The sequence below is a fragment of the Ochotona curzoniae genome, unplaced genomic scaffold (assembly GCF_017591425.1).
Source record: "Ochotona curzoniae isolate NIBS_2020 unplaced genomic scaffold, NIBS_Ocur_1.0 contig_66, whole genome shotgun sequence".
Classification (NCBI taxonomy): domain Eukaryota; kingdom Metazoa; phylum Chordata; class Mammalia; order Lagomorpha; family Ochotonidae; genus Ochotona; species Ochotona curzoniae.
In genome coordinates, this window is record NW_024466512.1 from 28,542,278 (window position 1) to 28,551,493 (window position 9,216).

Sequence of the window (9,216 nt, forward strand, 5' to 3'; positions counted from 1 at the left end):
TGGATATAAGTATCTATTACATATTATAAGCCTAGACAATCAGTTTAACTGTCACATACTTTGCCAGGTGGCACTGTGTAGCCCAGCACAACTTATGTAACCCACCCGCATCCTGGAGTTGTTTACTACAAGACTAGCACAGGTTTACCACAAGATGGGTATGGGCCAGGATAGGCATGGGGAGGAGGTGACCAAGCTACTGGAAAGTACCCAAATATACCAGAAGAGGTTGAGAGAGACGGAAATACCCGGAAGGTCTCGGGCTTCTTGCCAATTGCATGGGTCTGCAGGGGTCTCAAGGTGCCTTCGAAACAGAAGTCTCAAGGCTTTTATAGAAACCAAGGGGAGTCTGGAGTCTCTAGACATGCACCAAAACTGTGCTCCCACTGTCCCTCGCATAGGCTAAGAAAGCTGAGACCCATCCCGGCACTCACTCACCCACAACTGGCTGATATTTTCTTGTACTCCTGGGGCTGCAGTGGGGGTGCAGATGAGATTATGGGCTGGAAATCTGAAAGTCATTAGTGGTTGAAGTTTTATGGATAGCGGCATTCTGTTTTCAGAACACAGTTAGGGGTCAGAGTAAGTCAACAAGGAAGAAAATTGCCCCACTTCTTGAAGGGAGTTCTCAGAAGATCAGAGCTTGGCAGCTCAGGTTACAGGATAAGCATAAATAACAGGTACCTGCCCAGCAAAGACTGGTTTGCCTGGAGCTCCTGAGGAACAAGAGGAAGCAAGCTGTGTCTGTGCCCTCAGCAAGCTGTGAGTTTTGTGCCCTCGCTTCTTGTCTTATATTCCCCATTGTTGTCTAAATAGCCCCTTGCCCCAATGGCCAGTTAATCATCCTGGTGTTATAGAAAGGGGAGTCCGTGTCACTCTGCTGCTCTGAAATTTGACTTTGGAAGGTGGGGTCCCGTGGGGTCCTAAGGTGCTCTTTGGCCCTTTCACCAAGCTGTTTGGTCTTACACTGGGGTACAAAGAATGATGACGAGGGTGTGCTGCTGTCTCCATGGAAACCACAGGTGACAACTTTTCTGTTGGCTCCTTCTCTGATCTTGATTTCTGCAGAAAGAATAGTGGAGGGGAAATGGGTCAGGTGTTCCCAGGTCTGGGTTCTGGACCCAGCTCCACACACTTGCCTCTGGGCCTCAAGTCTGTACTTACTGAGACAGGACTCTGGTTTTCCAACCCATGCTCGGAAGAGTCCTTTTCTTTGTCTAAAATCTGACTCAGAAAGCTTGGTGGAAGGTCAGCTCAGCACGGGTAGAAGTGGTCGTGGCTACTCCACCTGCCTTCTCTGTCAGACTCTCAGGCCTGAGACCCTGAGGCCACTCTGTCAAGATCCTCACACTGACCCTGCGATGGAACATATCCATTTTGTGGTAAACCTGAGCCATCAGGAGCTGCTGGCCTTAATTTTGCACCCTGTCCCCCAATCAGTCTCAGGGTCCCAGAGCTGAGAGCCATGTTCTCTCTCTGGCCTGGAGCTGACCCTTGGTGTTCACCAAGAAGTACCTGCCAGGACAAGCGCAACTTGGCAGCTGCCTTTAGCAGGGAGCATCCATGAGGATTTCTTAGGGAAACACCTCATCTGTGAGGGTACTCGAAGAAGAGGCATATTCAAAACTAAAAGAGGCTGTCCCCCACACCCCAGCATCATCCATTGCTAGAGTAGAAGCCATCCTGTGACCAGGTATGCCTTTACCTGACACTGATTCAGTTGGCCTGGTACCCCTTTCTCCTTTGCCTGGGTCCCTTGGGCTTTGTACCTAGCCTCTGGACCTTCTACTGGCTCTTTCTACTTGGACTTCATAAATTTTGACTTCATAAGTTCTCTGAGATGAAAAAAGATGCCCAGCATGGAGAGTGACCCTGGTACCTGGTCTCTGTCCTCAGTTACCATCTCCTCTCGGACAGTAACTGGACATGCTATTGGATGGTTGTTCCTGCCTCCCACAGAATCTTTCACCTGACTTAGCCCACCTGGCATGTCGTGATCCCCCATGAGGCCCCTCATCCAGGCCTTCTCAGGTGAAGAATTCCAAGGTGGCTCAGGATCTCCCAGCTAACTTTGAATCTCTGAAAGCTTTCCCCTTGATTCCCTGTGGGATGTTCTGCTTCCAGGGATGATACCTGGACCAGGTGCCTGGCCAATGCAGCTCCCCTTGCATTCTGAGCTCAGCAGAGACTTCATGAAGCAGTAGGGACCCTGACTCACTTCCAGACCAATGTTGTGGGCTTCCAGGTCTTTTGTGTTCAATGTATCAAGGAAGTGAGAGAAAATCTGTTTTGTCTGAGCTAAGTCAACAGCCAGAGCCAAGGGCTAATGTCTTGCTCAGGGACACTCACTGGATCTCTCCCTATGAGACACACCACCTCAGCAGGTGCCCGTGGGAGGCCGCATGAAAAGGCAGAGTCAAGAATAAAATGGTAGGGCTTGAGGAAACTCTTGTCAACCCCTGTGAGCATCTAGGAAAGCCATGCCCTGTAAGATCACTATTTGATCTGTCTCCAAGCTGCTTTTGGCATCTTGCTACTTTGAGCTCTGTAACAGGATGCGGGAGGTAAACAGGGGTGTCTTCCACTCTCAAGGAGTGGCCTAAAGCCCAAACCATGTCCTTTGTCTTTCTGTTTATCTCCCCAGGCAATGTTGCTGCTGTTTCTCTTCACATTGTTCCTGCTTACCCAGCCCCATGGACACCTGGGGGCAGAAGTGAAGACCTACTCCAGGGCAGCAGTCAGCAATGCATGCACCCTGGTCATGTGTAGCTCTGTGGAAAATGGCCTGCCTGGCCGAGATGGAAGGGATGGCAGAGAGGGCCCCCGAGGCGAAAAGGGGGATCCAGGTAGAGCTGGGACTGAGCGCTTGTCCGGCTGCGAAGAGTGAGCAATGCAATGGTCACTATCCCAGCGACTCTAAAGAATGTGATGGAAAGCTTGGAGATGGGCTGCTTCCTTCTAACAAGTTGGTTCTCTCGTCTCCAGTGCAAAGTCCATGCCATCAGCTGGCATTCAAGTGACTTTTCTCAGTTCCCAGCTGTTTCCATGTATCACCCAACTGTCCTGGTACCTCCCCTGAGGTCCCGAGAGGGCACCCACCCTAACAAACAAATGGTTGGCAAATGACTGATAGAACCCTTGGCAAATGACTCTAGAACCCTTTTCTGATATGACACAGGTATTCTCTTTGGCGTCATTCATAGGCACTTCTAAATGATGCCTATGCAGGACTTATTTAATTAAATTTCTTAATATTTAATTAACTTTCTCTGCATGGAAAGTGAGCCTAGATGAGGCTTTATGACTCCACATCTAGGCTTAATCTAAAGCATTTTCCCTAGTACAACACAGGGAGAAAAAAGAAGCCTCACATTTCTTTGCCCAAACCTATACTTGGACACTCATTTGAGTAATTTGTTTAATCCTCTTAAAGAGGTTACAAGGAACATGCTAACCTCCTCAGATTAGAAAACTGTAACTCAGAAATGCTAAGCTGCAGCCAGCCTGAGGGTTGAGAAAATCAAGCCGGTTACAGGACTAGCTCCAGCTCCATGGGAAGCCACTCAGTCTCAGTAACTGGCACCCAGTGGCAAATAACTAAGCAGAGAGCATTGTGGTTTTGTGAGGTCTCCAAGACAGTTAAATCTTTCTGCTGTGCCAATTAAGTGAATTTCCTGAGGTCCCCAGAGGTATGGGTGAATACAGAAACTGTTGCAGGTGATGCTGCATCCTTCCCTGGGAATTGCGGGAAGGATTTTGGTCTTATTGGCATCAAGAGAAAACTACAAAGAAGCAGCAACAGAAACTTGAAGGCTGGACCAAGGCTTCCAAAGGACCAAATACAGAGTTTTTTTTTTTTTTTTTAAAGGTTTATTTATTTTTATTGGAAAGGCAGATTTACAGAGAGAAAGAGAGAGAGAAAGATCTTCCAGCCACTGCTTCACTGCCTCAAGTGGCCACAATGGCTGGAGCTGAGCTGATTCAAAGCCAGGAACCAGGAGCAGTAGTGACCCTTGAGCAGAGGGAATTCAGTCAAGACCTCACATTCCCGAGCAGGTGCCCCATCCTATGTGTATCCCAAGCCTGGTTTTGGTTGGTCCTCAGGCAGAAAACAAGGAGTAGCTAGGCCTGGAGGTCAAGCTACACTCTTGCTTCTCAATTCCATTCACCCAAGGTTGGGCCTGAGAAAGTCCTGGAGGGCTGGGAGATGCCTCAGAATTCTGATTCCTACACATATATGTGAGACCAAAGCAAGGCAGGTGACAACGTCCCCTGGGCACTTTGAAGCATCTATCTGCTCTCGGTTCCAAGAGGCCCTGGAGCCAGGGCAAGGTGGAGCTGGGGATCCCATGTGATGATGTTTCAGGCATAGCATGGACTGGCACTGGCAACTAAAAGCCAGACCATTCCCTGTGGAGTATGGTCTCCTTATAGCACTTTCTGCACTGCCAGAATTCCTGGAATGCCAGGAGAGTCCCTCCAGGGATGTTGCCATCTCCCTGTGTGGGTAGCCACCAGATAGCTCCCCTGGAGGCCCAGTGGGCACTGTCTCCTGCCATGCTTGCTCCTGGAACCTCGATGTGTTCTATTCCTCCCCACACCTGCTCAGCTGCACCCACTCTGGTGGCTAGGTGGTCCTTCCTGTACTCATCTCTTTCCTCCTGGAGACCTTGACATTGGCTCTTCCTGTGGGTGTCCCTGTGGCTCACTGCCCATCACCTCCAGGGCATTCTGAACAGAATGCCTTTCCAGCTACCATCCTTAAAACAGGTGCCTCCATCCTCAACACTGAGTTCATTTTTCTCTCCATGGCGCCTCCTCAAATCCAACAGCCCTGGACTAGCACATTTTAGTCTCTTAATGTCTGTTTCTATGATGTGGTGGAGTTGAAGTTCTAAGGAAAACTGATTTGATCCATTCCTTTTGTTTGTTGCTATGTCCCCGGAATTTGTGGAATGAATGTATGAGTGTGAGATGAAAGGACAGAATGAATTTTTGACTTGAATCTACTTCCAACTCTAGAAAGTCCGTGTGCTCAAGGAGGTGGGTACTGACCCCCATCTCCTAGGGTGGTGATCCACAGCATTTCCTGGATCCATTTCTAGGATCACCACCAGACTGCAGTGTGTGTCCGTGCAACGTCAGGACCCTGACCCAGCCTGTCCTGAGATCAGGGCCAGTTTATGTCCATTTCTTTCTTCTACTGCTACAGGTGTTCCAGGAGCTACAGGGCTAGCAGGGCTGCCTGGGCCAACTGGCCCAGTGGGACCCAAAGGGGACAACGGCTCTGCTGGAGAACCTGGACCAAAGGGAGACACTGGACCATGTGGTGAGCCCCTGGGAATGGGACTGAGATGTCTGCAGGTGGGAAAGACTAGTGAGCATGTGCATGGCTCATGCCAGGAAGTAGGACGAATGTCCTGGTAAAGGCTGTACTGGGTTATTGCAAGACCCACTAGACCCACTACTAGGGTATTGGAAGATGTTCCTTCTTTGACCTTTATTATGTCTGACCTATAGTATCACTAACAAAGCTAATCCTTTTTCCCCCTGCAGGTCCTCCAGGACTTCCAGGAATGCCTGGTCCAGCTGGAAGAGAAGGTGCATCAGGAAAGCAGGGGAACATAGGACCTCAAGGAAAACCAGGCCCAAAAGGAGAGACTGGGCCCAAAGGTAGATGGATGATACATGGCCAGTCTGAGAGGGAGAAAGGAGAAATGACTATGGCAGCCACCATGCAGTTTGAGGCATCCTGATTGTGGCAGGGAGAGCACAGAGCATGAAGGCTTTGCCAAGCACCCACTCCCTGACAGTCACACATTCCCTCTAATGCACCAGGATGAGCCCCATGCAGCAATAAGAAATCTCCCCAAGTTCTTTCTCCATCTCTGGGTGTGGGGATTCAATGGTTGGTGACCAAGGAAATATTACAGGCTACAACACACTCTCATAGTGTTTGTCCCTCTGTGTGTCTTTCCAGGAGAAGTCGGCGCACCAGGCATACAGGGCACTGCAGGAACAAGGGGACCTCCAGGTCTCAAGGGGGAGAGAGGTTCCCCTGGTGAGCATGGAGCCCCTGGAAGTGCTGGTGAGTGTAGACAGAGCTCATGTGGAGCTGAAGTTGGTTCTCTTGTGCCTGCTTGGTAGTGCCAGGTCTAGCTCACCAGCCATCACCACAAGGAAGTCAGAGATGGCATTTCTGGGTGTTGGATAGAGTCTATATTGAAGGACTGTAGACAACTGGAGCTCAGGGCAGTGCTAAGCCATGGGCATCATCTGTGCCCAGGGAAGTTATCTCATGGATTCTTTGAACAGTAGGACTCAGGGGAGGTTAATGCAGACCCAGAGAAGGTGTGTGTCTGAGGTCTGGGTACTTTCTGTATACGAGGAGCTGTGTATACTGGTCAGTCCAGGTACAGAGAAGGGGTAAAAATGGTGAGCAACGGGCCACACAGCTCACGCAACTCTTTTGTGACCCCAGGATCTCCTGGAGCTGCAGGTCCACAGGGAGCCCCAGGAGCCAGGGGGCCCCCAGGACTGAAGGGGGACAGAGGTGCTCCTGGAGACAGAGGAGCCAAAGGTGAAAGTGGACTGCCAGGTAAGGAAGGAGGCTTCTGGTTCTGGGAATCTCCTTGGGCATGAGAGGAGAGAAGGGACCATCCCTCCTCTGGAACATATGGCCATCAAGGATAGGAGGGGAGGGGACCTCAGGACAGACTAGAAGGCAAGAAAAACAGATTCTGGTCTGAATCATCCAGGACTCATGGGAGGACGGAGAGTGTGGGCTCTTTCTTCCCTTCTCAGAGGACAGTTTTGAACATCAAATAACCCAAAGAACGGGAAGTGGTGAGGAGTGTGTATTCTTGTCCCCTCTCCCAAAGTGAAGATACCCCTGTATTGGCAGATGTTGGGTCAAAATATTATCATTATATCATACCATTATCATTGCAGTACAGGGGCTTGTTCTGTTTGACTATAAAAGAATCATTAAACTAATTACTGCACAGGGACCAGCTGTGTTGGCAGATGCAGGCTTTGCTAGGAGTCCGTCTGACTCCTTTCCTTCAGTCCTAACAGGTGGAATGGAATATCCTATCTGGGAAGTCCTGGATAAGAGCTACCCTTGGGTAAGATTAGACAAGTCTTCACAAAGCTACTTCTCTCCCCTGCAGATATCACTACTCTGAGGCAACAGATGGAGGCCTTACAGGGACAGCTACAGCACCTCCAGGCTGCCTTCTCTCAATACAGGAAAGGTATGTTCCTGAATCTGACGTTGGACCCCAGTCTAGGTTTGGGGACTGGAGGGGTAGGAGTGGGATTGACTGGACCTGAGGCTTAATCTGGCCCAGGAATTGCGAATAGAGAAAATTAGGGAGACTGTGACTAGGGCTAGACCTGGGATTGGGGCAGGGAGTGGGGTTGAGGCTAGGGCTGAGCTGAAGTGGGGTAACCACAAGGTTCAAAAGCTGGTAGAAAAAATTAAAGTGACAAGTGGCAGAATGGCCCCGCTCATCAGGCTAGCAAAAGCAAGGCCAAGACTATGTCCTGTGGGAACAGATTGATGCCCAAGTTTAGAGCAATTTAGTTGACCTTCACTCCTGCCCACCCTGCTCTGGTTTCAGAGTTGCTGACCCTGGACCATGGGTTTACCATAATCACAACCTAACTTTCTTCGTCTCTAGTCGTTCTCTTTCCTGATGGCCAAGGTGTTGGGGAGAAGATCTTCAAGGTAGCAGGCTTTGAAAAACATTATGAGGAGGCACAGCAGGTGTGTGCACAGGCTGGTGGGAAGTTGCCTTCTCCACGCAATGCAGCTGAGAACCATGCCTTGCAAGAGCTGCTCACCATGAAGAACAAGGCTGCCTTCCTGAGCATGACTGACACCAAGAAAGAAGGCACATTCACCTACCCCACTGGGGAGCCCCTAGTCTATTCCAACTGGGCCCCAGGGGAGCCCAACAACAACGGTGGTTCTGAAAACTGTGTGGAGATTTTCAGCAATGGCAAGTGGAATGACAAGGTTTGTGGAGAGCAACGCCTTGTGGTTTGCGAGTTCTGAGTTGCCACAGGTGGTTGGGGCAGGGAGCCTGGCTAGCAAGTCAGGCCCAGACTCATGTGCTGCCAACATCCTAATAAAAGATGCTCACCTCTAGCATCCAGGCTCCTCTACGAAAGGTAGGGTTATTGCAAAGAGCTCTTTTCTGTGTCAGTAAAATGCAAGACTGCCTTCACACACAGGGCAGAAAGGGACTAGCTTTCTAACTGCAAACATTAGAAGTAGATCTCAAATGAATTCTCCATAACACAACGCAGCCTTCTTTCTTAAACACCAGCTGCCTTTGGCCATGAATGATTATTCTTTCATCTTTCAAATTCTTTCTCTTCTTGGCTTCCAGAGCACAGTTCTTCCCTGCCTTTGCTCTTTTTCATTTGGCTTCTCCTTAACAGTGTCTCTTGCCTTACCCCTCTTCCACTCCTTAATGGCAGAATAATAGAATCTCAGCCTTCAGCTCTCTTCTCTCCTTAACTCAACTGCAGAAGCGAGCTCATCCTGTTCCCTGGCTTCTTCTACAAGTTGATGGCTCCTGTGTGCATATGCCTTAACCCCAGACTTCTCTAACCAATGCAGGCTAGAACTCCAGAGCTGGAAGCCCCTGGTTATTGCTTGCTTCAAGGCCTGAGTCCAAGAAACTACACAGCACAGAAAAGTGACCCAGAAGGGACTGTCTGCTTGCCCCGCCAGCATGCACATCTCTGTACTAGCATACACCACCTCCCCATACACACTCCATGCATCTGAACATCTCTCTCCATTCTCGCCATTGTGACTGCTCTTGGCTCATGGGAGACATGCCAGCTGCATGATTCTCAATCCATCTTGGATCTCAGGGCACTTTAGAGCAGAGGGAATCTCATCATGCTCAACTTCGCTCCAACCCTCCTCTTGCCTGGAAGTTCCAGGAAGATTCTTTCCCCCACTCAGTTTAGGGATAATCTAGTTAAATCTTGCTTGTTTTCGAGCTATTGAAACCAGAATATGACAATAGGAGATTTGTGCAAGGACACAGGAGGTCATCCTGGTCCCCACACTTATCATTTTTGATCTATAAATATATAGGCCAGAGACCCATGCATATTTGGTGAATTTTACTGACACAATGTGTCCAAGGCAAATTAAGACCTGTGTGCAAGACGTGGCAACAGAAACTGGAT

General features: G+C 49.6%; 1 protein-coding gene across 1 annotated transcript; it reads left to right on the forward strand.

Annotated features, from left to right (window-relative positions):
• The first annotated feature begins 632 nt into the window (after positions 1-632).
• LOC121164033 (pulmonary surfactant-associated protein D-like) lies at positions 633-9,006 on the forward strand. Its single transcript, XM_040991895.1, has 8 exons — positions 633-762; positions 2,645-2,846; positions 5,213-5,329; positions 5,557-5,673; positions 5,981-6,088; positions 6,482-6,598; positions 7,173-7,256; positions 7,686-9,006. The coding sequence occupies exons 2-8, from the start codon at positions 2,648-2,650 to the stop codon at positions 8,060-8,062; spliced, it is 1,119 nt and encodes a 372-aa protein (XP_040847829.1). The 5' UTR covers positions 633-762; positions 2,645-2,647; the 3' UTR covers positions 8,063-9,006.
• Positions 9,007-9,216: the final 210 nt, after the last annotated feature.

Coding starts and splice junctions, on each gene's coding strand:
- LOC121164033 (XM_040991895.1), top strand. CDS start 2,648: ATGTTGCTGCTGTTTCTCTTCACATTGTTCCTGCTTACCCAGCCCCAT. Junction 2,847..5,212: donor AGGCGAAAAGGGGGATCCAG/GTAGAGCTGGGA, acceptor CTACTGCTACAG/GTGTTCCAGGAGCTACAGGG. Junction 6,089..6,481: donor TGGAGCCCCTGGAAGTGCTG/GTGAGTGTAGAC, acceptor TTGTGACCCCAG/GATCTCCTGGAGCTGCAGGT.